Source organism: Equus asinus, chromosome 4 (genome assembly GCF_041296235.1).
Source record: "Equus asinus isolate D_3611 breed Donkey chromosome 4, EquAss-T2T_v2, whole genome shotgun sequence".
Classification (NCBI taxonomy): Eukaryota; Metazoa; Chordata; class Mammalia; order Perissodactyla; family Equidae; genus Equus; species Equus asinus.
The window spans coordinates 23,577,251-23,603,274 of NC_091793.1; the positions used below are offsets into that span (position 1 = coordinate 23,577,251).

Consider the following 26,024-nt stretch of genomic DNA (forward strand, 5'->3'; position numbering starts at 1 on the left):
AACCTTTCCAAATAGGACAAAATTTATTTTTATCAATTCTTTCCCAGAGGTATGGCCATGGAAATTCACGACTGGAAATTCTCTTATCAGTAGTATCTGACAAGGTAATGGAACAATGCTCAATCGAGTATTAACTCAACCCGCGTGTTCTAGGCTACGTGTGCATTTAGAAGCAAACAGCACCCTTTACGAAGCTCACACCAAACCACTCACCCCTCCAATTTCTAACAAGAGAGTAACTGAGAATTGTTATGGGCAAATCAGGATCCAGGTAAACCAGAGAAACAGGTTATAACCACGTTAACTATGTTATGTTAATCCACGTCCATCATTAACTAGTCACCGTTTTCAAGAAGGGGAGTTCCGTTTTAGGGGAGAAAGTTCCCATAAATGAGGAACAAACTCGAAAATGAACTCAGGACAGCACATTCTGTATGTTCTACACAGAAACAAGTGTAATATTTATATGAACTGATAATAAAGACAAATGCCAAATAAAACATGCTGTGCAGGGTGAATAAATGAGAAATAATCTGTATGTTAAAACCATGGTAAATGCACATTAAACTTTACACCGTGTGTCGATCTAGGAGCTAGGTTACGTAAATACTAGCTCACGTCTCTTTCCTTGCCTGATACCTTTGAGTTCATAGTCCAAACTCACCCAGCAGAGGAATCCCAGGTCACCCAAACACATCTTGCTTCCTCCTCCGGTGGCAGTTTCACTATCTCAAATGGTGGTGAAGCCGGGCTGCTCCTTACATGACGCCCATATTGGGGGCTTGTGACTTTCCCCTCCTCTGGGAGCTGACCAGACATGCCGGCTTCCTCCTCAGCTACCTGAGATTCAGAGACACATACCTGCCCAGAGAGAGTTTTTAGAGCTTCCCAGGTGACTCCAATGTACAACCAAATTTGAGACCTACTTCTTCTGTAAAGATCATCCATAATCAGTGTGGTCATCTCTTCTTTTTTTTTTTTGGCTGAGGAAGATTTGCCCTGAGCTAACATCTATGCCAGTCTCTTCCTCTGTTTTGTATGTGGGTCACTGCCACAGCGTGGCTTCTGACGAGTGGTGTAGGTCTGTGCCTGGGAACTGAATCCGGGCCGCCGGAGTGCAGCGTGCTGAACTTAACCACTAGACTACGGGGCTGGCCCCTCCTTCATTCATTTTTTACACTAGTGTTTATTGAACACCTTCAACGCTAGGCCCTGAGGATACCCGCATGTTATTTACCTAATGTTTTTCTTTATACTGACCCTTGTGTACCTAAAGAACTTTGTTTTAAAAAGAAAGTTTATATCATGGATTTGACGGGCCGTATTATATCTAACAGACATCAAAATAGGTACGTGATTCTTCAAATAATCAAGTTAATCACTGTTATCTAAAAATTATCTTGTCTGTTCCTAGTGATGTTCACACCACCTTTGAGGAAATGATGAGTTCGCTGTTCATTCATTCACACATTCCTTCCTTCCCCCACCCTGCGTTTCCTGAGCTCCTCTGACAGGCCTCGCTCGATGCTGGGCGGCCTGCCCTGTCCTCTGCTTGACGTGCCCAGCATCCACCTGCCGCCCAGGAGCCTCCCACTCTCTCTGCTGCTGCACCAGGAGTGGAGCTGCCTCCCGCTTCTTCAGGCCCTGATGAAGCTCCTTCTTGAGCTCCTTCCACAGACGCCTGGCCTTCCCTTTGCCTAACCCGGCAGTCCTGGAGGTGCGCATGGGGTGCTGCTACCTGGATCCGGGGTTGGTGTCGCCATGGGCAGTGTAGGCCATCACCACCAGGGGGCCCCCCTGCCTCACCGCTGGCTTCTTGCCCGGGCCAGGGCCAGGGGAGCCGGCTGGAAGGTTAGGGGGCCTGGGGCGCGGCTGGGGGGCCAGGCCCAGCTTGGGAAGGGGGCTTATGGGATAAGGGGGCATGAAAATGGGCCCCCTGCACTCAGATTCTGAGAAAACCTTTGCTCCTCCCTGCCAGGCGTGAAAAGCACACAACACATCTCTTTACCAGGTTCCACAAAACACGTCCAACGGGGGATGGCAGCTGTCACTGAATAACCAGGCCATTTGGTGAAGGGCAAGGTCGCTCAGGTGCAGATGCCGAGCCCACTGTGAGTGCTAGACCACATGCCTATGGCCAGATCCCGAAATCCCCCTGGACCTCGACCCTTTGGTATTCTTTCAGGAAGAGGACCGGGGCAGATGACAGGATGGAAGGCCAATGGGGGCCTCTCCTGGGGCCACCCAGATCCCCACCTCCAGCCAGTCCGGGTGGACTGGGCCTTCTGCGACTGTCCTTCCCCAGTCTCCCGGGCCTCAGTTTCCCCTTCTGTAAAATGGGACTGAAATCACGTCTCCCCTACCTGCCTCTCTTGGGAGCATGGATGTGAAAGCCTCTGCAAACAGCAGAGAGCAGGTGTCAACAAAAACAAGAGGATCTAAACTGCAGCTCGGCTCCCCCACCCGCCCCCCAACCCCTTCCTGCTTTGCAATTTGTGCAAATCTGTGCTCTGTGTGGTGAGTCTGTGCCTCGCTGGAGCTGGTAATTAGGCGCGGTGCTGGCTCCTGCCTTGCCCTTCGATGACTTTTTCTAATTGCTCTGATCTGTGTTTTCAAGGACTCGCTGGAAAAGAAGAGTCACCAGCTCCGCCAGGAGGGGAGACGAGGAGGGAGCCCCAGGCAGGAGGGAGGGCGAGGTCTGGGGGCCGGCACCTGCTGTATGCAGCCCCTGTGATGGGGGCTGGGGAGACAAATGGCAGATGTGGTTCTAGTTCCTGGGTTCTCCTGGTTCCCAGGGCTCGGTGGGGTTAGGGCGTGAATGGAGGACGCACAGGGGGAGGTGAAAAGATTCCTGGGGAGCCTGAGGCCTGGGAGAGGGGATGGAGGAGGGAAGGGAACCCTGATTGGGTTTTGTTCCCGGGAGAAGACTTGGGGCTCCACGGAGGAGGGAGCTGAGAGCCTGTGGGGGCAGGAGTTGGGGGCACAGGGGCAGAGAGACCCCGGGGTGGTGGGGGGAGCAGGTTTGTGCTGAGCGTTCCTCTCTGCCCGGCTCCCTTGTTTTGGGGGAGCGCGCAGCTGAGGCTTCCTCCGAGGCAGGACAATTCTGTGCAGTCTCTCTGGATTTGTCCTGCCTCGGGGAGGACAGTGCAGTGCGCATCTGTGTCTAGTGTGCTGTCTCTGACTGTGTCTGTGCACGAGTGCGTGAGTGTGAAAGAAAGAGGGTTGTGTGTTACCATCGGTAGCTGCTAGCTCTGTTGGCTTCAGCTCCCAGCCTTGCCGAGTTTCCTCGCTGAGCCTCTGGGAACCCAGCCTCGGCCTCGGGACAGAGGTGGCCAGGGCAGCTGGGGGCGGGCGTGGGGTAGCCTAGATTGCGGCTTAAGCCCCTACTGTTGGGGTAAAGCGATTATCAGGGTGTGTGTGTGTGTAGGTTGGGAGACTGAGCTCGAAGCCTTTAGCAGCTACAGAATCCTCAGCCATCCTGAGAAGGCCCAAAAATTTGCCGCGGCGGCTTTTCCCTCCCTTTCCTTGACATGGTTTCCTCCGGCCGGCTGACCTGGATGCGTGCATTTACTCCAAGAGTCCGGGCTCCTAGACTACTCCTCCGGCTGTAACGGTGAAGTTTCCAGCAGTGTCAGAGGGGAGCGAGCTGGGGAAACAGGGAGCTTCCTGGTGCTGCCTTAGTGACACGGACAAATTGAGATTCTTGACCTCGTGTTTGACAAATGAATCGCTTATAATCACCACTTATTTTTACTTGCATAAACCTTGGCGAGAGGAAAAGCTTTGGGTTTCTCTTCCTGGAGCCGGGAGACCCTGCACAGGGGTAATTATAATAAGAGCAGCGAGTGTGAGGTCAGCGGGTGAAATGTTCCAAAACTGGTGAGTAAATTCAGTTTCCTATAATAAACATACAAGAGCGAAATCCAGTTCTCACCACCAACACGTCAACCGCAGCTGAGACTTGGGGCCCCTCCTGGGTCCCAGGCCCGCTCCGAGCCCTTCCCAGCTCAGCTCCTCAATCCTCACCGCCCCCCCTAGGGAGCCCGTGTTACAGATGAAGGGACCAGGGCGAGAGGAGGGGGAGGAATTTGCCTGTGATGACACAGTTCACCGAGCAGGGGTTTGAACCCAGGCTGCCCAGTGCCCTTGCCGAGGCCCCAGTGCCTGCCATGCGTAGTGGGACAGCCTGGAGGACGGGCACCATGTGGTTTGCTGGTGCCACCTCTTGCAGGAGAACCACGAACCTTCGTCTTACTGGAAAAGCTTGCCAAGGCCTCCGTTTCATGTGGCAAAGATGGAGGAGGAGGGGCATAAAGGAGACTTCCGCCCGCCTGGCTGGTGCGCATCCTGTCTGTCTGTCTGCTCTCCGTGATTTGTAAATATCCTCCCGCTTCCCCTTTGCCTCTGTGGCGGGCAGGCCGTCCGGGCCAGCGCTGTGCTGTCTCAGCAGCGTTTGTGTCAACAGCTCCAGCCGCAGCCAGCTGATCTGCTGGGCTATGGGGCCCACCTCAGGCCAGGCTGAAGCTGAATCTCCATGTCTAGGAGCTGGGCTTTGCATGCTGGTCTTTTGGGTGTCTTGGATGTCTGAGAGGGAGGCAGGGAGGCTGGGGGTGCCTCTGTAAAATGGGGATGCAGGAGGCAGGGGTTGCACGGTAATATCTGCCTCACAAGGCTTTCGTGTATCAGTTAGGGATTGCTTCCCCTTGCTGGTAACAGAGACTGGAAATAGCAGTGGCTTCAAGCACATCGAGGCTTCTCTCTCTCTCTCACATAAAAGATGTCAGGGGGGAGGCGTCCAGGGCTGGTGGGGGGCTCAAGAGTGTCATCAGGGAGCCAGACTCCTTCTCTCTTTTCATCCCACCAACTGTAGCCTGTGGCTTCCATCCTCAAGATCACCTCATATTCCAAAATGGCTGCTGGGTCTCCATCATCACATCTGCTTTCCCGGGGCCGCTGGGCACAGATTGGCCAAATGTTCCCCCCTGTCTACCTAACAACTTATGCTCGCCCCTCATTGGCCTCTCCTAGCTGCAAGGGAGGCCGAGAAATGGAATCTCTTGGCTAGGTGCATTGCACCGCGAGTGTTTGTTACTAAGGTAAATGGGATAGGGGATATTATAAGGGTCCCTGCAGTCCCTGCCACAGAGTCCAGTAGAGCACTCCTGTGTGCCCCACGGTGAAGCCTGTCTCTTTTTCCAGGCGCTGTGACTATTTCAGATCGAACAACCAGAGAGGGTGAGGAGAGGGAGCCCCAGCAGTGGGTGCCACGACGCTGGCCCTTCAGGGGCTTGCTAGTTTAGGGTTTTCTTTCCCGCTTAGTATCCTGTAGCAGTTCCGGCCTTGGGGAAGGGGGTTCTGCTGGACCACCAAGGGGAGGCTGAGGGGAGAGAGGGAGAAGGCTGCCAAGCACGGGGCTCAGTGGCTGCAGGAATGTTCCAGGAGGAAGCGTGACGGCACCAGTGATGGCACAGCTTGGCGCTGAGTTGGGAGGTCCGGGCGGTCCACCTGGGAGGGCAGGCCAGTGGATGCTGAGTGAGGCTGCAGTGAGCATGCGTGTTCAAGTCTTTGTGTGGATGTACGTGTTCACTTTGAAATACCTAGGAGCAGAATGTCTGGGTCACAGAACAGTGTGTGTTTCACTTTGTGAGAAACTGCCAATCAATTCTTCAGACAGGTTGAACCCTTGACACTCCCACGGCTGTGTAGGAGGGTTGACCTTCATCCCTCCAATATTTGACGTTATCAGTCTCTGTAATTTGGGCATTCCTGTGGGTGTGAATGGCAGCTTATAGTGGTTTCAATTTACATGTTTCTGATAGCTGCTAATATTGAATGTCTTTTTGTGTGCATATAGGCCATTTTGATGTTCTCTTTTGTGAAGTGCTAGTTCATATCTTTTGCCTGTTTAAAAAATTGTTTTTTTTCTTATTGATTTGTAGGAGTTCTTTATATGTGCTGGATACTAGTCCTTTGTCATATATATATGTATATTGAAATATCTTTTCTGCTTGTGTGGATTGCCTTTTTTTCTCTTGATGGTGTGTCTTTTTTTTTGCTGAACCTAAGTTCTTAATTTTAATGAAACCCAATTTATCGTTTTTTTCTTTTATTGTTAATGTTTTTTGTGACCTGTTTAAGAAAGCTGTGCCTCCCAAAGGGAAGTCTTTTTAACACATCACTCCCCCTGGTTCACCCCAGCTGGCTGCTCTCTCTGCCTCTGTGTCCCCTGTTAGGAGGGCCTCCGGGGAGTGGGGAGGTGAGGAAGGTGGAGCTGGGATGGGAGACCTGTGGGGAAGCTCGGGCTGAAAGCCTAGGTTCCTCGCCCGCCTGCCTCCCCAGGACACGAGATGTGTGTCCCCCACCCCCTTCCTTCCCCTGTGCGGATTTGGGTTTATGCTGCAAGATTAAAGCCGAAGAGATTAAAAGATTACCTCTGGCCGGGAAGGCAAATTCTGCCTCTTTGCTCCGGGAGCCCTGGGGTGAGGGGAGGTGGGGGAGGTAGTGATGGAGCCCCCTCCACCTCCGGGGCCCTCCCTTTCCTGCGGTGAGGCCCTCCCCCCGGGAGGCCAGGCCTGGGGCACCCTTGTTGTGTGTGGCCTCGGGCGCCCACTCGCCTCTCCCGCCTCGGTTCCCGAGTTATGGGGCGGGGGTGGGGGCTGAGCTGGACAGTGAGCCCCAACGTGGGCTCCAGTGGGTTCTCAAAGTGCGCCCCCTGGACTGGCTGTCCCAGCATCAGCTGGTAGGTAATGTGTTAGAAATGTAAAATTCAGGTCCCTCCCCAGACCTACCGAGGCAGAAACTGGGGAGAGGGGGCGGGGTACAGCAATCAGGGTTTAAAGGCCTCCAGGGGGTGCTGAGGCATCTTTAATTATCGTAACAATTGCGACTTTTAGAGCATATAACTGCTCACCAGCAGCTCTTCTAAAGAGAATGCACCCACTGGCTTGTGATGCGGCTAGTATTAGTCACCCCACTTTACACAGAAGGAAACTGAGGCACAGAGAGGTGAAGCAGCTTGCTCAGGGTCACACAGCCACTAAGTGGCCGAGCCTGGATTTGGACTTGGGGAGGCCGGCTCTAGCAGCTGAGCCGCGGACGCCCGCTCTATATGGTCTCGTATTCCCAGCTCTGCGTACCCTGCACCTTTTCAGAAGCCCACAGCTTTCTTCAGCTGCTCCGGGGTCGGGGTGGGGGGGACGGCTCCAAAAGGCTGACAGCGCTGGGGCCGAGCTCTCCAGGTCATTTCCTGGCCTTCCCCCAGGGCCCGCTGAGATCTGCTCCCACCACACAGGGCCGCCTTCCCGCTTCCTCTTCCTGCTTCCCTGGGAGGCGCTGCTGGGAAAGCCCTCGGCTGAGGCTGGTGGAAGTGGATGCTGAGAGCTGACCCCGGCTGCACAGTCGGCTGGACCAGAGACAGGCCCGCAGCACAGCGCTCCAGGTCTCAGAAACTCACTCTTGTCTCAGCTCATTTCCTCATTCGGTGTTTCCTGATCCCAACCAGAGAGAGGAGAGGCCAGCGAAAGCCGCAGGCAGAGAGAGGGAAGAGGGGCAGAGGGAACCTGTCCATTAATTTTATGATTCTCCCCGCCAGCCTCCTCCTGTCACCGGGGATGGTAAAAAACCCCAACCCCCCACGCTGGAGAGTGATCAGGGAACAGCCAAGGCTGAGATGAGGAGGCTGATTTATGGGGGCAGCGCTGGGGAGCGGGAGAGAGTGTGCCAGCGGTGGGAGAGAGCAATTCATCACAGCTGCTGGGGGGAGCGGAGACGGCCAGGGCGCCCAGCTCTGCTGCTTGGGCCCCGTCAACCTGGGTCCCATGGGGCCGCCCACCTGCCCTGCTCTCTGCCAGGTCACCAGGGGCCCGGCTCTCAGGGGGAGCGGGGCACTGGGGGGTAGCTTCAAGATCCCCAGCATACCCCCCCCCCCCAGTTCTTTGTTTTTTGAGGAAGATTAGCCCTGAGCTAACATCTGCTGCCAATCCTCCTCTTTCTGTTGAGGAAGACTGGCCCTGAGATAACACCTGTGCCCATCTTCCTCTGCCTTATATGTGGGACGCCTGCCACAGCATGACTTGACAAGAGGTGCCATGTCCACACCCAGGATCCAAACCGGCAAACCCCGGGCCGCCGAAGTGGAATGTGCGTATTTAACCGCCGCGCCACCGGGCTGGCCCCAGTTCTCTTGAATCTTTGAGTGGGGGGTGAGGTGGGGAGGAAAGCCCCCTGGACACAGCCCTGGGCAGTCTCTGAGCCTCAGTTTGCTTGTCTGTAAAGGGAGGGCCTTGGCCCAGCTGGGCCAGCCTCGTGGGGCGGTCATGGAGGGGAAACGGTGTGGCCCGGAGCTGCAAATTCTGTGACCCCTATGAGGTGACGTGTGAGCTTGGAGTGGCGAGCCTGCTGCCGTGGGCCTGGGCCTGTGCCGGGCTCTGTGTGGGGAGATGCGTGCCAGGCATGCAGGGGCCGCTGCAGCTGAGCGTCTGTGTGTGGGGGCACGTCCATGTGCACGTACACGGCGAGTCCAGAGCCGCAGCTGCATGTGTGGCACATACACGTGCGTGTGTGCGTGCACGTGTGTACGTGTGTGTGCATGTGTGTGTGTGCGTGCACGTGTGTACGTGTGTGTGCATGTGTGTACGTGCGTGTGTGCGTGCATGTGTGTACGTGTGTGTGCATGTGTGTGTGCGTGCACGTGTGTGTGCGTGCATGTGTGTACGTGTGTGTGCATGTGTGAGCACGCGTGTGTGTGCGTGCATGTGTGTGTGCGTGTGCGTGCATGTGTGTGTACGCGTGTGTGCGTGCATGTGTGAGCACGCGTGTGTGTGCGTGCACGTGTGTGTACGTGTGTGCGTGCATGTGTGTACACGTGTGTGCGTGCATGTGTGAGCACGCGTGTGTGTGTGCGTGCATGTGTGTGTACGTGTGCGTGCATGTGTGTGTACGTGTGTATGTGTGCGTGCATGTGTGAGCACGCGTGTGTGTGCGTGCATGTGTGTGTACGTGTGTGTGTGCGTGTGTGAGCACGCGTGTGTGTGCGTGCATGTGTGTGTACGTGTGTGTGTGTGCGTGCATGTGTGAGCACGCGTGTGTGTGCAGGCATGTGTGTGTACGTGTGTGCGTGTGTGTGTACACGTGTGTGTGTGCGTGTGTGAGCACGCGCGTGTGTGTGAGGGCATGTGTGTACGTGTCGGTGCAACTGCCCTGACAGCCGTGAGCTGCGCCTCCCGTGTAACCCTCCACCCCTGCCAGCTCGGGAGGCCCCCTCTGGGGTAGGGGGGTGGCTGGGTGCTCATGCCCAGGCCCCAGCCAGCTGGTTATTTATTGATTAATTCTGCTGCCAGCTGATGGATGCCGAGCCCGTGCCAGGCGCGGGCCGGCCTGATTTACATAATTAAAAACCATCAGTAACAGAGCCAGGCGTCACCCGCCCGCTGCCTCCTCCACACCGCCCGCCCCCGCCCCCGTCCTCTGTACCCGAGGCTTCCTCCCCTCCCGGGCCCCTTGGCTCTTCCACCGGCCCTGTCCCGGCCCAGCGACCTGGGCCCTCCACACATCAGCCACCCAGTCCGTGACGGAGACGGCAGTTTTCTCAGATTCTCGAGTCACTGACTCTGAGATTCTATTAGTCAACGGTTCTGAGGCTCTTTGCTGGAGAGCCCCGGATTATAAGATTCAGCTGCCACCCTCCGAGGACGCGATTTTTCAAGAGTCTATTACTCTGTGTGACAAAGGGGGAAACGTCGGCGCTCGCAGCCCTGCCTGCTCTCAGGGAGGCGGGCTGCTGTCGGGAGGGCCCGGCTGTCCCCGGAGGGCCCCGCAGTGGGCTGGGTGTGTTGGTCACAGCCTTACAGGAGGAGACATTTGTCACTGCAGAGGCCGACGGTGGTGGTGGGGACGCCATGGGGAGGGCAGGAGGGAGAAGCCCTTGGTGGCGGCCCCCCTTCAAGAGGGACATCAGAGAATATGGGATCCTGGGGCGTGTGGGGTGTCAACCCCCTTGTCGGCGTCACCTCCAGTGTCTTCAGCAAAGGCTGTCACATTTAGAGGGGCAGTTTGGGGGGATGACTGGCTCCCCCACTTCCCAGCTGGGGGTCTTGGGGAAGCTGCTCACTTTCTCTGAGCTGCAGGTACCTTCACGCCTGGAAGATGGGGTTGTCGCGAGGACGGAGTGCAGCCAGCGGGTGGTGGGCCCTTGAGGGACGGTGGCGACTGTCGTGTGGGAGTGGGTCTTTTGGGGAGACCAACAGAAGGCTGGGGAGACCCAGTGAAGGAGGGGCTGCGGGAGGGCTGGGGGCTCTTCACACGGGCGGGCTGGGTCTCCCTGTTTCCGCTGGTCAGCTCCCAGGGAAGCCTGTGCTCAGAGGATGTTTGCTGAATGAATGAATGATTTTCTCTTCTCTCAGGGTTTCCCAAACACGGTGCCAGCCCCAGCCAGCCCTCAGCCGGTGTAGGCAGGGTACCTGGGACACATGGCTTCTCTCGGGTGGGTCCCTGGGCCTTGCTGTCTGCGGCTCCATCGGTCCCCATCTCCCTCCGCCCCTCGTCAGCCGCCGCCCCTGCAGTCGGCCTTCCTCTGAAGCAGTCTGGGGCAGACATGGCTGACCGACCCCACATCCGCCATCGTGGCCTGGAAGCGCACGCATAGACCCTGTTCCCCAAGCCACACATCTTAGTCCTAGCGTGACAGAACCTGAGGACCTCAGTCCTGTCGTCCCGGAAGCTCAGAACTGAAAAGCCCCAGCGCAGCTTCGCTCTCACCTGTGACGTCATGAGCTACATGGCGGTGCAGGGCTCCCGGCCGGCCACCAATCTTGGGTGGACTAAGAATTGTTGTAATTTAAAACATCTGACTAAAATATAATGTTCAAAATTCATGAGAGAGGGGCTGGCCCAGCGGCACAACGGTGAAGTGCGCACGTTCCACTTCGGTAGCCTGGGGTTCGCTGGTTCAGATCCCGGGTGTGGACATGGCACCGCTTGGCAAGCCGTGCTGTGGTAGGCGTCCCAAATATAAAGTAGAGGAAGATGGGCATGGATGTTAGCTCAGGGCCAGTCTTCCTCAGCAAAAAAGAGGAGGATTGGCAGCAGATGTTAGATTGGCTAATCTTCCTCAAAAAAAAAAAAATTCATGATAGACTGTAAGATGGTGAGCCGCTGTGGAAAACAGTTTGGCAGTTCCTCCAAAAGTTAAACAGATTTACCACGCGACCCAGCACTTCCACTCCTGGGTATGCAGCCAAAGGAGCTGGAAAGTTCTCTGAAAGCAGAGACCCAAACAGATGCTCGTAGCCCACATTCGCAGCAGCGCTGTTACGATAGCTAAGTGTGGAAAAAAACCCCAAAGTCCATCAGCAGAGGATGGAGAAACAAACTCCAAAACATACAAAAATATAAAACAGATGCACACAATGGAATACTATTCAGCCCCAAAAAGGAAGGAAATTCTGACACATGGATGATGCTCGAGGACATTATGCTGAGTGAAACGAACCAGACACAAAAGGACAGAGACTGCGGGATTCCAGTTGTGGGAGGCCTTAGAGCTGGCATAGTCACAGAGACAGACAGCTGAAGAGGTGACCAGGGGCTGGGGCCGGGGCTGGGGGTGGGTGTTCAACGATCACAGTTTCAGTTTGGGAAGAGAAAAAGCGACAGAGGTGGGTGGTGGTGATGGCTGCCCAGCGATGTGAGTGTACTTCACGCCACTGGACTGTCCACTCAACAATGGTCAAAATGGTAAATTTTGTGTTATGTATATTTTACCACAATAAAAAAAAAAGGCTTCTTTTTTTTTGAGGAAGATTAGCCCTGAGCTAACTGCTGCCAATCCTCCTCTTTTTGCTGAGGAAGACTGGCCCTGAGCTAACATCTGTGCCCATCTTCCTCTACTTTCTATGTGGGACGCCTACCACAGCATGGCTTGGCAAGCGGTGCCATGTCTGCACCCGGGATCCGAACCGGTGAACCCCGGGCCACCGAAGCGGAATGTGCGCACCCAACCGCTGCGCCACCAGGCTGGCCCCAAAAGGCTTCATTTTATTGAGAGAGATTATTTTGTTTGTCATGCTTCATTTTTTTCTTTTTAACGTTCATGATCGATCCTCCAGGCCCCTGTGCTCCTGGCACACAGTGGGCCCTCAATCATTACTTGCTGAGTAGAGGAATGAGCCAGGCCTCCCCTCTGGCCTGGTGATGAGCTAGCTTGACCAGCGGCTCATGTTTCCCATCCATGAAAACCAGCTGCTTTTCTTTCATTCTTGATTTCACCCAACCAGACAACCCGTTACTTAGCCGCAGGTTGTCGGGGACGGGGACAAGGGCCTGGTGGCAGTCAGGCGGTTCTGGCTTTGAGGATTGGACACAGCCCCCGAGATGATGAAGGCGATTTCTCACGGTGGCCTCTCTCTAGCGCCTGTCAGATGAGAAGCTGGCCTGCGCAGTGCGCCCGAGAGCCGGAAAGGGGTCAGGACAAGCGGCCGGACCCTCTTGGCTGCATTTCACCCTGGAGAGGGTTCCTTCTGGTTCGGCAGCAGCTCTTACGTTCTGGCTTTCACACACTCATTGCTGTGTCATCGATTTCTCCCCCCAGCAAGCGCAGAAAACTGTCAAGTGCTGGGACAGAGTCAGGCTCTTGGGGATCAAGAGATGTGCCCCACGGTCTGGTCTCACAAAACCCTGGTATCTTTTTATCAGTTGTGAAAATTGTAATTTAGCCCCAAGGCGACAGAGTCAGATTACTGAAGGTGCTGAGCGTACGGCCAAGGCCGGTTGCTTAAAGTCAAAGGGATGGTGTTCGCTGGCGTTCCCGCGTCGTACAGGAAGACTTTTAATCTTGTCCCTCCTTTAAAAAACCTTGATGTGCACCTTCATTCGACAGCGAGAGTCGCTCAGGTTGGAAAAGCAGATCTGCGCTCGCTTGTCTCTTCTGGCAGCTGGCTAAGAAGATGTCCTCTCGGTGCCTTTGGTTTGATCGCTCTCGTGATTTTCTCACTTTCTCTCGTCATTAAATGAAGATTGGGAGGCACCTTGTCACCCACCAGCTGCTCACTGTGAATGAGCGCTGAGCATGGCATTCCCAAGCAGGCACCTCCATCTCCGTAGCGGCGATCTTCCTTGCAGCCCACGTGGTGGCCGGGAGTCCGTCCTGATCCCCGTGTCCCTTTCCAGGCTACATCGTGGCTCACAAAGGAATCATCAAGTTAACCAAAAAATGTGCTGCCCGGCAGCATCGATGTTGAGCGATGAACAAGGACCCAAATCAATTGTGGAGGACATTCCCCTCGTGTCTGAATGGATCAGGCTTCAGGTGATGGAAAAAATCCAGCTCTGAAGGCTTTAATAAACAAAGGTGTATTCCTGAGATTATAGGTCTGTCTGCTGTAACAAAAGCCAAAATATCAGTGATTTACATAAGATGGAAATTTACTTCTCTCTCATATAACAGTCTGAGCATAATGTGACCAGTGCCGATGGGTTGCAGCTTTTAATTTTATTCCCTGCCGTCCACAACCCACAGGTGGCTCCACCATCTGGTTTAATATGGCTGCTCCAGCTCCTGCCATTGCATCTGCATTCCAGCCTGTGGGAAGGGCAGAAAAACAAAGGAGAGATATGCACCTTTCCTTTTGAGGGTATGAATAGGAAATTGCGCAACTCACCTCTGCTCTCATTTCATTGGCCAGAATCCAGTAATATGGCCATGCCTATCTGCAAGGTAAGCTGGGAAATGTAGTCTTTATGTGGGCAGCTGAGTATTAAGTGAAACTTCTGTTTCTGTAGAGGGAAGGGAGACCTGATATCGGGGGACAGCTAGTAGTCTCTTCATTCGCTCAGTGAATAGTGTTGAGCCCCACAGTGGTGAGGAGGAAGCAGTGAACAAGACAACAAGTACCCTGTTTGTCACAGGTTTATACTCAGGCAGGAGGAGAGCAGGAGAGGGTTTCAAGGAGGAGGGAGTGGTCAGCTGTGTCTAAAGTGGCTGTCTTCTTCATGTGACAGGAAGCTTTGAGGAGAGACAAGATGGCTGCCACAGTCGGCTCCAGCATTATGCCAGCATTCCAGGCGGAAGAAGGTGGGAGAAATGTGGGGCCCCACCAGTTGCGTCTGACTGATCTTAAAAGAAGAGGAAAAACTTTCTTAGAAACCCACTAGCTGCTTTCTGCTCAGATCTCGTTAGTAGAATGGGGTTGCACGGCTACCTGTAGCTGCAAGGGAGGCTGGGAAATCAGGACCAGGATTCTCAGATTGGCCAGAGCTTGGCACATCGCCCATCAAATGCAGCCAGCGTTCAGCTAAGAGAAAGGGGGCTCGCCGGGGGCACCCCCCATACGTGTGCCAAAGTCTGACACGCCCGGCCCACCAACGGTTGTCTGCGTCTGTACAGGGAAACCTCTGCGGGCACACACACATGATCGTTACCCATCTTCCATGTTGTTGGCCATTAATTTCATGCCCCCCTCCCGCCCCACTCCCAACAGTGTTATTTGATGAAAGGTGAAATAATTCTGCCAATAGCTTAACCTCTTTGCTCTGACTACTTGTCACTCACCGCTGGCTGGCTTTATAAGTGTCCTGGCAATATGGTGGTTTGTACTGGCTTTTCCAGGAGGCCAGCCGCTTGAATAACGCCCTCCCCTCTGCCTTTTCTGAGGGAAGCCATCAATTTTGTTCTGGAAAGCTTTATTTTGTGCTTGTTCTAGAAACAGTCCAACGGTTTCCCAGAACAATGTTTGGTGGGGAAAAAGATGTGAAAACCTCAAAGGCTCCCAGCCACCACCGGGCACCCTGACATGAGAGACCCCACGTGGGTCACACGTATGACGCAACTCCACTTTCAGGTATTTTGGGCTGAACCTTCTATTTTTACTTTTCTTCTTTGCTTGTGCAAAATCCTACCCCTCCAAACCAGCACCTTCCACAGGCGCATCAAAATCCTATTCCCTGTGGAATGCCTTCTTCTGAATTATAGAATTTTTGGTAGTATTTTCATCCCTACTTGAATGTTTCCACAGACCATTTGGCATTATTAATCCACTTTTGTTGTTTGAAGCTATAACACAGCAGCAAACACGTCAGAGGGAGTGCTACGTGCCAGGCACCACTCCAAGCGCTTTATATATATTGTGGCCATTTTAAAACGTGCCCCCAATTTGTTTGACGCTGCTCCTGTTAAGAGGTGACATCTATGTCCCTTCGACTTTAATCTGGGCTGCACTTAGTGACTCGGTGATTGCCAATAGGGGGCAGCGGAAGTGGTGGTTTGCGATTTCCAGGGCCAGGTTCGAAAGACCACGTAGCTTCTGCCTGGTTCTCCTGGGACACTCGTCCTGGGGAAGGCAGCCACCATGTAACAAGCCCAGGTCCCCTGACTCCGCCAGGCTGGAGGTGGGCTCTTCAGTCACCAGCTCCAGCAGAGCTGCCAACCCACGACAGGCACGAGGTGCAGCGTGTGAGCGAGCCGTCTTGGCCACCCAGTGCTGCCCCGCTGAGCTGTCGGATGATGGCAGCCCCAGCCGGCATCTGACCACACTCGCATGAGGACCCTGAGAAAGAACAGCCCAGCTGAGCCCTTCCAGAGCTCCTGACCCACAACATCGTGAGCAGAATAAAACAGTTGTGTGTGCGTGTGGGGTTGTTTTTTTTTTTTTTTGCACCACTAGGATTTTTAGGCAGCAATACTAACCAGAAGACACGGAACTCATTCACTCTCGATTTTTTAGAGAAAGAAGTTGAGCCTCAGAGAGATTAAGCAACTCACACACGTTTTCGTGGAGGAGATAAGAGACGATGCAGGTGGGCTGATTCTAACATTCTGCCTCTTGACAATAAGGGGGGAAAAAGGGGAAATTAACAAACAAGCAGCAATACACAAACTGAAAATGCGCCAGCCGGGCTAACGGCACCCTGCTGAGGGACCCGCCACTGCAGCCCGACGGACTCTGGGACACACACCACTTTTAAGAATCGAGTGATTCCTGCAAAATTCACAGTGAATTTCACGTTTCAAATTTGCAAATCATAAGTAAATAAAATTCTTCCGAGCCTTCTTGCATCTAAAACCTCTGAACTGCCTGGGGACGTCAGGGTTTTGAGCGCACATGAGGGAGGCCCTGACCCCCGACTCATAGGATCTTAGGCACGGGAGTGCAGGAGCTTCCTGGCACAAAATATTAGAGCCAGAAAATAAAAGGACACCAAATGCAACTGTTGGAAGCACCTTGCTGCTCATCCCATCCAACCTCCCACCCAGGGCAAGATGAGGAAAAGCCACGGGAGAGCAGAGCAGCTGCTCCATGTGGGGGCCCGAGCGGCGGCTGAGGCAGCTTATGATTAATGGCCAAGAACCACAGGGAAAAAACAGCCATCAGATCACGGGTTCCGGGTGGTCACTGAGGGTGGGGGATGGGGTCGCCTTGGTGGGCATGTGACCTGTGCAGTCACCCGGGGCCCCCTGCCTTGACGGATGCCACATTTGGTTTAATGCTCTCCATCGCCGTCTTGAAATTCTTAATAATTTTTGAGCAAGTGTGTCGCATTTTCATTTTTCACTGGGTCACACAGAGTGTGTCGCTGTCCAGGCTGGGAAGGTCTGAGAGCTGGCTCAGGAAGGGGCATCTCAGGTGGGGGAGCAGGGCAGCAAAGTCTGGGAGCTAGAAAGCCCCAAATCGGCGTGGGAAGCAGTGACTTGCCCAAGACCACTTAGTTAGGGGGTGGTAGCACAAGGAACTGAGCCCAGTCTTGTCAGACTCCAAGGCTCCTGGTCTTAAACACTTTGCTCTCTTGTCTCCTGGGACAGACCTCACACCTGAGCTGCCTTTCTGACTGTTCCTATAATCTCAGCCTTCTCTTCCAGGGAGCCTTCCTGGATTGCTCTGGCCCAATCATGTTTGCCATTCCCTCCTTACTTCATCCTTCCTACCTGGCTGAGCCACGGCCCTTGCCCCAGCCTGTCTCCTTTCCCTGCCCCTCCTGGCCAGAGTCTACGGTAGCTTCTGAGCCCCCAGGCTGATTCTGACAGTGCCTTACCCCTCAAGAAGTCTTGGGCTCAGTTCTCCTGCTGCAAACTTCATGTAGATTCTATAGTGCAGCCTCTCTCACCTTCCTATTCCTAGAGCTGGGCTCCTGCCTCAGTTTCCCTGTCTAAGACGCCAAAGAACTATGGGATAATGGGACTCAGGCCTGGTTCACATTCTGTCCCACCACACACTCTAGTGCAAGCAGCTTAGCCTCTCCAAGCCTCAGTTTCCCCATCTGTTAAGTGGAGGGAGACCCCACATCAGCCAAGTGATCAGGGTTAGCATCGCCAGTCATGTGGATGTCGTGCACCCAATGACGAGGGCGCCACACCTCTGTGTTCTCTCCCCTAACCGAGGGACGTGCTACAAGATGCGTGAGCGGTACCCTCGCAAACCAAGGTCATGAAAAGCTAGGAAAGAAGGAGAAGCTGTCACAGACCTGAGGAGACCAAGGAGACCCATGGCTAAATGTGACGTGAGATCCTGGACCAGAAAAAGGACGTGAGTGGAAAAACGGTGAATCTGAATGAAGTCTGGGGTTTAGTTAACAGTAATGTACTGGTGCTGATTTCTTAATTTTGACAAATATACCGTGGTTATGTACGAGGTTAACACCGGGGGAAGCTGGGTGAAGGGTATACAGCAACTCTCTGTGCTCCCCTTGCAGTTTTTTCTAAAAATCTAAAATTATTCCAAAATGAGATGTTATTTAAAAAACCCCAAAGCTGCACCGTGGCCACTGCTTTTGTCCACACAGTGACCCTCCCCCATTCTGCTGACAGGCCCCCCCTCTGGCCGCAAGGGTCGGGATACCTGAGCTGCCTGGGCCCTCAGTCTGGCCGCCTCATCCTGGCCACGTGATTGGTCCAAGGGGTAAGCATGTGACCCACGCTGGGCCAATCAGAGTCCTCCCCTAGAAATGCTCGGTTGGAATTGGCAGAACAGCTCATCCCCGGCTCAGCGCGAATCTGTGAGGCTGTGGGGCTGCAAGCTGGGGGCTCCAGGGGCTCCTGGGGGCCCTGCAGTGGCGACTGTGTCCTGAAAGAGCTAAGCCACCGAGAGAGAGAATGCTGGTGGCATTCGGGATGGCCTCCCCCACCTTCCCAGCCTTCCTCAGGCCGACCCTTCCCGCCCTGCCCTGTTATAGGAGCCAGGATACCCTCTTTGAGTCTAAGCCAGTTCAAAGTCGGCTTTCTGCCCCTTGCAAACGACGAGTCCCGACTGGTAACCTCCTCTCAGGCTCTTGTGGGGATCTGAGGCGTGACGTGACCTGGCACACGGCCGCCCCGCCAGGTTGGTCAGGGAGGCTGGGGTCCTCTCCGAGGCTCTGGGGCCTGCCCTGAACGCCAGCCCGCGTGGCGGTGGCCCCGATGCCCACCCTGCTCCTCCCCAGCCCGGGTCCTGCTTCCAACGAGCCCACTGACTTCACACACCCTCCCGCCTCCGGGCTCTGCTGGGGCCTCCCCGCTCAGAGCTGAGTTTGCAGCCATGATTGGGCCCGGCTCTGGGAAGGCATCAGAGAGGAGGAACCGGAACTTGGCCTCTGGCAGAAAATTCCCTCCTCAGAAGTGGGGGAAAACCCGACGCCGGCCTGGCCAGACACAGCGAAAGCAAGGCGTGCTGGGGTTTGGGCTGCCACGGTTTGTGCAGCTCGTGTCCTAAGAATGAAGTGTGACGGGAGTTCCACGGCCGCAAGCGGCAAGTGGGCGGTGAGCTCGAGGTGCCAGGGGAGGTTTCAGAGAAACCGCAGGCAGAGCGATCCGAAGGATCTGAGTGAGAAAGGGCCAAGTCGCTCTTTTATCTCAGGTCTGGGCTGTGGGCCAGGAAGACAGAGCCACCACTGGGGAAATAGAAGGAGTGTACGGAGGCCGTGCAGCCACTTTGTCCGAGGGGGAGGGGAAGGGGCGCCTAAACGCGGGCTGGGAAGAACCATGCATGGCCCGAGGAGGGACGAGGCAGGGTGTGGGTTGCCTCCCTGGGTCTCAGTTGCCCCAAACTGTGCCCCCGGTCGTCTCAGGTCTCTGTGATTGCTCCTTCCAGGGCCCTGCCTGCCTGCCCCTCCCACCTGTCAGCTGGCAGGTGGCTGGAGCATCTCTTCCTGGGTGCAGGGTTCCTTTTGCCCAGTGCCCAGCCCTGGCCCCCGGGCAGAACAGAATCGCATGTCTTTCTGCTCTCCCATGCTTTTTCTCTCCTCACCTGGCCACGCTCCCTTCCTTCCTTCATTTGTTCACTCAGGCATGAATGTGATCATTTTATTCAACGAATATTTTTGGAGAGCTGCTGCATGCCAGATTCTGGGGAAATAGAGGTGAAGAGGACAGGCCCCACCCCTGCCTTTGTGGCAGCGATGGGGAGAGAAGGGCCCGGGTCTAGGGTGCATTTTGGAGGCAGAGCTGACAGGAGTTGTTAATGGATCAAATTGCTGGAAGCCCAGGTGGCATTGAGGTGGCATCTGGGTTTTGGGGCTGAGTCACTGGGTGGCAGCCACACACACACCCTCCATTCCCCACAGAGCCTTGGGAACACACAGCTCCTCACCCACCCACAGGGACTTCAGACGCCCGGATTCTAGGCTGAGGGAACGTCAGGAATCCAGGCAGGGATTCCTGGGAAAGAGGAGCTGTACTGGGGCTAAGAATGAGGCCGCCAGCCTCAAATACACGGGAATCCTGCAGCCCCAGGACGGCCCCATCGGCAGGAAAGCTGGGGTGACTCCCGGTGCTGCCTCTTCTTCTGTGTGATCTTGGTCAAATTGCTTAGCCTCTCTGATCTCATCAGTAAAATGGGAATCATAACAATAAGGACCTCTTAGGATTGTTGTCATCATCCACTGAGACTAATTCATGGGGAACACTTGGCGTCGAGCCTGAAAGACATAGTAAACGCCCCCATTTCGAGCTATTATTAGGATTCTAGGTAGAACGTGGCCAGGTTGCAGAGAACTCCAGATGCCGCTGCAAGGAGCTGGTGCTTCACCCCGTGGAGTCGGAGCCTGGAAGGTTTGGGGCAGAGAAAGAGCACGAGGAAACGAGCCAGTCAGCACCTCTCCAGTCGCTGCAGCATCCCGAGCCTCAGAGCCGACAGCAGGTCAGCGGTGACAAGCCCGGCCACGGGGCCGGTGACCTCCAGCTCCCAGGGGCCTCCGGCTGCCCCAGTTCTGGACCGGCTTCTGACCCCACCCCCAGCATCCCTCTGGGCAGCACCAGATAGATGGTTTAATAATGCGTGCTGCCTGGCTGACCTTGTGGCTGCGGAACCAGCTGAGATGCACACCACCTTCCTGCCGTGGTCACAGGGCCCAGGCCAGAGGATCCAGCAGAATCCCAGGACGGAGAATCCTGGAGCCCCAGGTAACGGCGCTTAGACCCAAATGGCAGACGCTGTGACAGTGCAGGGCTTGCGGTCTCTGGACTCTATGATGTGGTGGGCATAAGTCAGGTAGAGGCCCAGAGCACGGGGTCTCCCCCAGCCCCCTCCAGCCCTCCCTGGGGGGCAGGTGGTCTGTCACAGGGCTCTCCATGCCTGCAGACCCCACCTGTGCTTCAATAGGCTTCCCGGTCTGACCCTTGCACCGCTGGGTGGGGCAGCGCATGAGGGCCCTCCCCAGCACCCGCTTTGTGCCTGGCGAGGGGCTGGGCACCCAGAGGCAGACCGGGTCAGACGTGGCCGGGTCTGGGAATAGCTCACGCTCTAGCGGAGGCACCAGGTGGTGAGGCTCCGTCCCTCTCTGTCCAGGCTGCCAGGCCTGCTCTCACGTGACTGGTGGGGAGGCAGGCTGGCCACCCTCACCACCCAGGAATCTCAGCCCCAAGTCAGGCCGGCAGGGTGCCCTCGGCACCCCTAATGTGGTTCCCTGGGGCCCCTCCTGTAAGAGGATCTCTGGGTCAAAGGGTATCGACCTGGACACTTCAAAATATCCCCCAGAGTGTGGCCTCGGCCTCTGGCCATCGTAAGCACCCTCTCGTTGGGGCCACATGCCCGGTCACCCTTTGCTCTTGTCAAGTCTCCTCAGGACCTTCACACACTTTCTTCTTGTCCCAGTAGCTTTGAGCTGCCCTCGATTCATGGCCTATGAGGACCAAGACTCTCAGAATCATAGAATCCTAAGGAATCGGATCCTCCGACTCCAGGATCCACACCCCCGGTGCTGTTTCTGCCTTGGCTAGTCTGGATGCGGAACACAGAACTTCCTCAGTTTCCCCAAATGTAACTCCAGCCCACTGGCCCCCAAGACGGCTCCTGATGATAGCTTCCTCCTGGAACTCACACCCTGTCCTCTCCCGCCACGCCCAGGGAGGCGCCGTGTGACCAACAGGACATCGCAACAGTGACAGTGTGTACCTTCTGAGGGTAGCTCATCCAAGACCTGTGGCTTCCTCCTTGTTCTCGCTCTGGGGGAGGCAGCCCACGCTGTGAGGATGCTCAAGCAGTCGTGCGGGGCAGTCCATGTGACAAGGACCTGAAGCTGCCCTCCCACAGCCGGCCCCACCTTGCCAGCCACGGGAATGAGCCGTCTTTGGAGCAGGTCCTCCAGCCCCAGTCCAGCCTTCAGATGGGTGCAGCCCCAGCCACACGCTTGACTCAACCTCACGAGAGACCTCAAGCCAGAATCACCCGCTTCCCGATTCCTGACCACAGGAACTGCGAAACTGTAACCACATTTTGCTGATTTAAGCCACTGAGTTTGGCAATTTGTTACACAGCAATAGATGGTTAATATGATAACCACATAGACTTTTCCCAAGGGAGGTGGGGGGGCCAGTGAGAGGGTGGGAGAGGAGGCTGAAGTGGGGGGGAGGGGCTTATCTTGCAGACTCCCCAGCAACATAACTTAAAAATCCCTTTTAGAAATGTCTATTCTCCAAAGACCCTTCACAATCAGCCTCCTCTGGGGACGTCCCTCCCTCTCACCTTCTCCGGACCTGAGGTCTCCTGCCTACTTTCCTCAAACCCAAGCTCCACATCCTCTCATCCTTATCGGGCCCAGGAATTATCTGTTCCCTAACTACTGCCTTCAACCTTCATACCCTGACCTGTCACGGTGCCCAACAAAACACTGCTCGATGAGAGGACCGACCTTCCTGAGAAGGCAGCTCAGGCTTCACGTCTTCGTATTACATGGGGGATGGCTCCACAGTGGGGCAGGAGGCAGAGATTTCAGGGGGGGCCTCTTCATTCATTTTCCTTCTGGGTTCTGTGTCTTATGACCGGTCCCTGTCCCCAGTGATCACAGCCCTCAGTTCCAGCATTGGAGGCACCACAGAAAATCTGATTTTTGGTCTGGATCCAAAACAGGAATGTGACACCCTGTACACGCTCTAGTGTGTGTGTGTATTTCTCTAAAAGAATCACTTAACCTAATTTTCTTAGCATCAACTCAAAATGCCGTGTAGACCGAGGGAAAAAAAAATTCACCTAAGTACAGAGGGTAGATCTCGTTATGCACCTTCAACAAGCTTTTAGCATCCCTCTGTTCCTCTCACTCCTCTGTTCCTGAAGCCCCATGGAAAGGAAGATGTCCTGGAAAATGTCCTTGTGGCGATGTGGCCAGGGCAGCAGGGTCGTTTGGACGTGAGCCACATCTTGTGAGCTCAGGAGAAAAGGGCATTTGTTGGTGAGCTGTTCAAGAAAGCTCCCACGCCTGGCGGGGAGATCCCAGAGCAGACGGGGTCCGGGATTCAGGACGGGGGCCAGGCAGCTGGAAATACCTGCCTGTCATCTGGCACTGAGGTTGCTCAGATGGTTCTGCTTTGGCCATTTTTTCTGTCCCCCTGTCATCACTCCAACCGTGACTCAGTTAGCCCAGCCTGGGCGGGGGGAGGCACCTTGAGTCACATTCCACCAAGACTCGAGTCACATTCCACCAAGAGGAGATTGGGGTGTTGGGGGGGAGGGGGATAGATGCTGGATGCCCCAAACAATACCCTCCTAATGATCACTTTGGTGACTTATTCACAAGAATGATGTTTGGAAAGGGTCCTGCACAGTGCTGGCCCTGAGGGAGCCCCATACACGATAGCGACCACGACAGAGGTGATGGAGTGAGGGATAAGTCGGAGTGGGGGGGACACACGTGAGAATGAATGATAATACAATGCGACACTGCTCTCCTTAAGGCCTATCCAGAGTGTTCCGGGAGCCAGAGGAGCAAGAAGTAACTTGGCCAGTTCAGCTTGGGGGTGGTCAGGGGAGGCTTCACGGAGGAGGTGGCCTTTGGGCAGTACCCGATGATAGACTGGAATTAGACAGGTGGGGAAGGAACATGAGAGGAGGAAAGGCTTCCAGGCCGAGGGAACAGCAGGATCAAAAGCAAAGGTGTGCAGATGACGGGGGGGAGAGATTCATGGCATGTTCTGGAAAGGGCAGGAGTTGGTGTCCTGGGAGCATGTCGGGGGGGGGGGGGATACGAGATGATGCTGGAGGGGTAAGTCAGGGCCCCACGGGCAAGTTAAGGAGTGTGGGCTCATTCCCTAGCAGAGAGGGCACACCGTTCATCTCTGTGTCCGCACACGGGGTGGACGGCACCCACGGATCATGACACTTTCCGCAGAGGGAGCCCCTAGGCAGGTGCGGCCGGTCATTCGGCACCGTCGGGAGAAATGAAACACACCGCATCCCCACAAGGGCTCCCGGAGCTATGAGGGGGTTTAAATAGCGGGCGATAGGGAGGTTGTTGCAGGTGTCCGGTGAAAGACGGCAAAGCCTAACCTAGGACAGTGACCACAGGGATGGACACACAGCTGCTCACGTCTGTCTTGACCTTACCTCTCCATCAAGAAGTCTCCCCGCCCCCCAGCCCCTGTGCCTGGCCGGGTGCTCAGGGTCCCCTGGGTGTGTGTGTGTGAGCTCTATTTTGGTGAGGAGGTTGCTGTTTTTCTGGACCTGCACTCCCCAACATGGTAGCCACTAGCTACATACGGTTACTTAAATCTAAGTTAATAATGTAAAAATTAAAAATTCGGTTCCTCGGTCCCAGTGGCCCCGACTTCAAGCACTCAATAGCCGCATGTGGTCAGTGGCTACTGTATGGGACAGTACAGACACAGAACATTTCTACCATGGCGGAAAGTTCGACTGGGCAGTGCGGGTCTGGAGGAAGCCCAGTGCAGTGTCCAGATGGTGTGGTCCACCATGACCCCCAGCTCGCCCAGGCCATCTCCGTCTTCCATCTGGTGGCAGTGACTACGTTAAGAGTCTGAAATTTACATCTGTCTACTAAGGGAGAATCTTAGAACGTTTTAGGACCCAGAAGCACCTCAGAGCCTATCCAGCCAGACCTGGAGGTCCCAAGGGGAAGGAGGGGCCCATGTGGTGACCCCAGCATCGAGCTGGGGACACGGCTGCTCTTCTTATTTTCATTTCACAAAGGAGGAAACTGAGGCTCAGAGGGCTGTGACTTGCCCTTTGGCAGATGACTGGGAAGGTCACGAAAACAGAACCAGGAGAGGCTCTCTTGCCGCCCACTAACTGGTATTCCCTGGGGTCGCAGCTCCGTGCCTCGCGGGAGCCCGTTAGGCGGGCCTCCACCAGAGCCCCCTCCGAAGGGGTGGGGGTGGGGTGAGCCGCGGCCGAGGGGGTAGGTCGGGGAGCTCTGCAGTTGCGAGCCGGATCCGCCAGAGGGCGCAGTGGACGCTGCGTCTCCTCCGGAGGTGTCTTGGCGGCGGGGAAGCATCTTCCAGCGCCGACTCGGGCTGGGACGCTGCTTCTCGCCCGGCCCCGGGACAGGGACGGTCAGTGCGTTCCACACGGGCCCCGGCCCTCTAGGAGGCCTCAGTTTAGAGGGCAGACACAACATAATGGCTTGTTTGGGTGTGCAGCAAGGGGCCTTGAAGGGTGGGTAGGAGTGTGCCAGGCAGCCTGGAGTGCAGATTGGAGGGCAGAGGTGGAAGCCCCAACAGTCTTTCTCCTACTTGGAGATGATGGTGGCCTGCGTCTCGGTGCTTGTGTGCCCTCCCAGCCCCATCCTGGGGCTGCTTTCCTGTCGTTTCTGAACAGACGTTCTTTCTGCTCCAGTAATGCCCAGCTCCATGGAGTTCCCTGCACACACACACACTCCAGGCTATTTATTTCATGCCTCTGTGCCTTTGCACATGCTGTTCCTGCAGCCTGGGACTTTTCTCCACCTTCTTCAGCTGACCAACTCCTACTCATCCGTCAAGATTCAGCTCAGGCAGTGGCTTCCTGCAGGCACCGCCCCCTCCTCGGCCTGGAGGAGATGCTCCTGCCGGCAGTCTGCAGCCGGGGCGGCGGGCGGGCGGGTGCAGCGTTCCGCTGTGCACTTCCTGAGGACAGGCACTGGTGCAGGCGGCCCGATAAGAGTGACTGAGACGCACAGGGCCTGCTGTAGCAGCGCTTCAGCTTGTGGGTTTGCGGGTCCCAGGGGCCGACGGGCGCCTGTTTCTTCCTGCACAAGTCACAAGCCCAGTCTCCTCATCAGGGGCTTGTGTGCCCAAGTGCAGGGGTACGGCCTGGAGGCCAGAGCTTTCTCCTGCAGCTCCTACCTCGCCCTAGCATCTAGCATCTCCCCCTTCGTAGGAGGCGCAGGTGTGCGCGGGGGTGGGGGGGGTGGGGGTGGGGGCTGCGTTGGCCAGAGAGGAGCTTGGGCTCAGAGCCCAGCATCCTCCCCCCCCCCCCGCCCACCTTGCATGCTTCTCAAGGGGTGGGGAAGGCAGCTAGCGGCAGCCAAGAGCCCTGGCACAAGGAAGAGACCTGGAGTCCAACACCGGCTCTGCTACCGAGCTCGCCGTGTGACCTTGGGGGAGTCACTCCTTTCACCGAGCCTCAGTTGTCTCGCCTGTAAAATGGGAACGCAGCAGCCACGCGTCTTGGGATGCTAGCCGTTCAGCACGGGACGCGGCGGCCGGGCATGGGGTAAGGAGGGGGTCGGCGGGCGGAGGGGGAGTCCGGGGGTCGCGGGCGTCCTCGGGCGGGCGCTGGGGGGCGCTGCGCACCTCGGGCGGCCCGCCCCTCGGCAAGTTTGCCTCCAGCTGTTGAATGCGCGCGCGACGGCGC

General features: G+C 55.7%; 1 protein-coding gene across 9 annotated transcripts in view; it reads left to right on the forward strand.

Annotated features, from left to right (window-relative positions):
* Positions 1–22,324, forward strand: part of MFNG (MFNG O-fucosylpeptide 3-beta-N-acetylglucosaminyltransferase) — a 45,910-nt gene extending 23,586 nt beyond the window's left edge. Inside the window, exons 8-15 of one of the 9 annotated variants that reach the window (XM_070506915.1) lie at positions 13,165–13,303; positions 13,514–13,711; positions 13,996–14,068; positions 14,697–14,834; positions 15,375–17,513; positions 17,795–17,885; positions 19,921–20,362; positions 21,057–22,324. In XM_070506915.1, coding sequence (XP_070363016.1) covers positions 13,165–13,303; positions 13,514–13,711; positions 13,996–14,068; positions 14,697–14,785 — 499 coding nt within the window. In that variant the 3' untranslated portion in view covers positions 14,786–14,834; positions 15,375–17,513; positions 17,795–17,885; positions 19,921–20,362; positions 21,057–22,324. Of the gene's footprint in view, positions 1–47; positions 1,386–1,414; positions 1,718–2,011; positions 7,199–13,164; positions 13,304–13,513; positions 13,712–13,995; positions 14,069–14,696; positions 17,514–17,794; positions 17,886–19,920; positions 20,363–21,056 lie in introns of those variants that run through there. The other 8 variants (XM_070506916.1, XM_070506913.1, XM_070506914.1 and 5 more) reach the window with 8 other exon arrangements.
* The last annotated feature ends 3,700 nt before the right edge of the window (positions 22,325–26,024 follow it).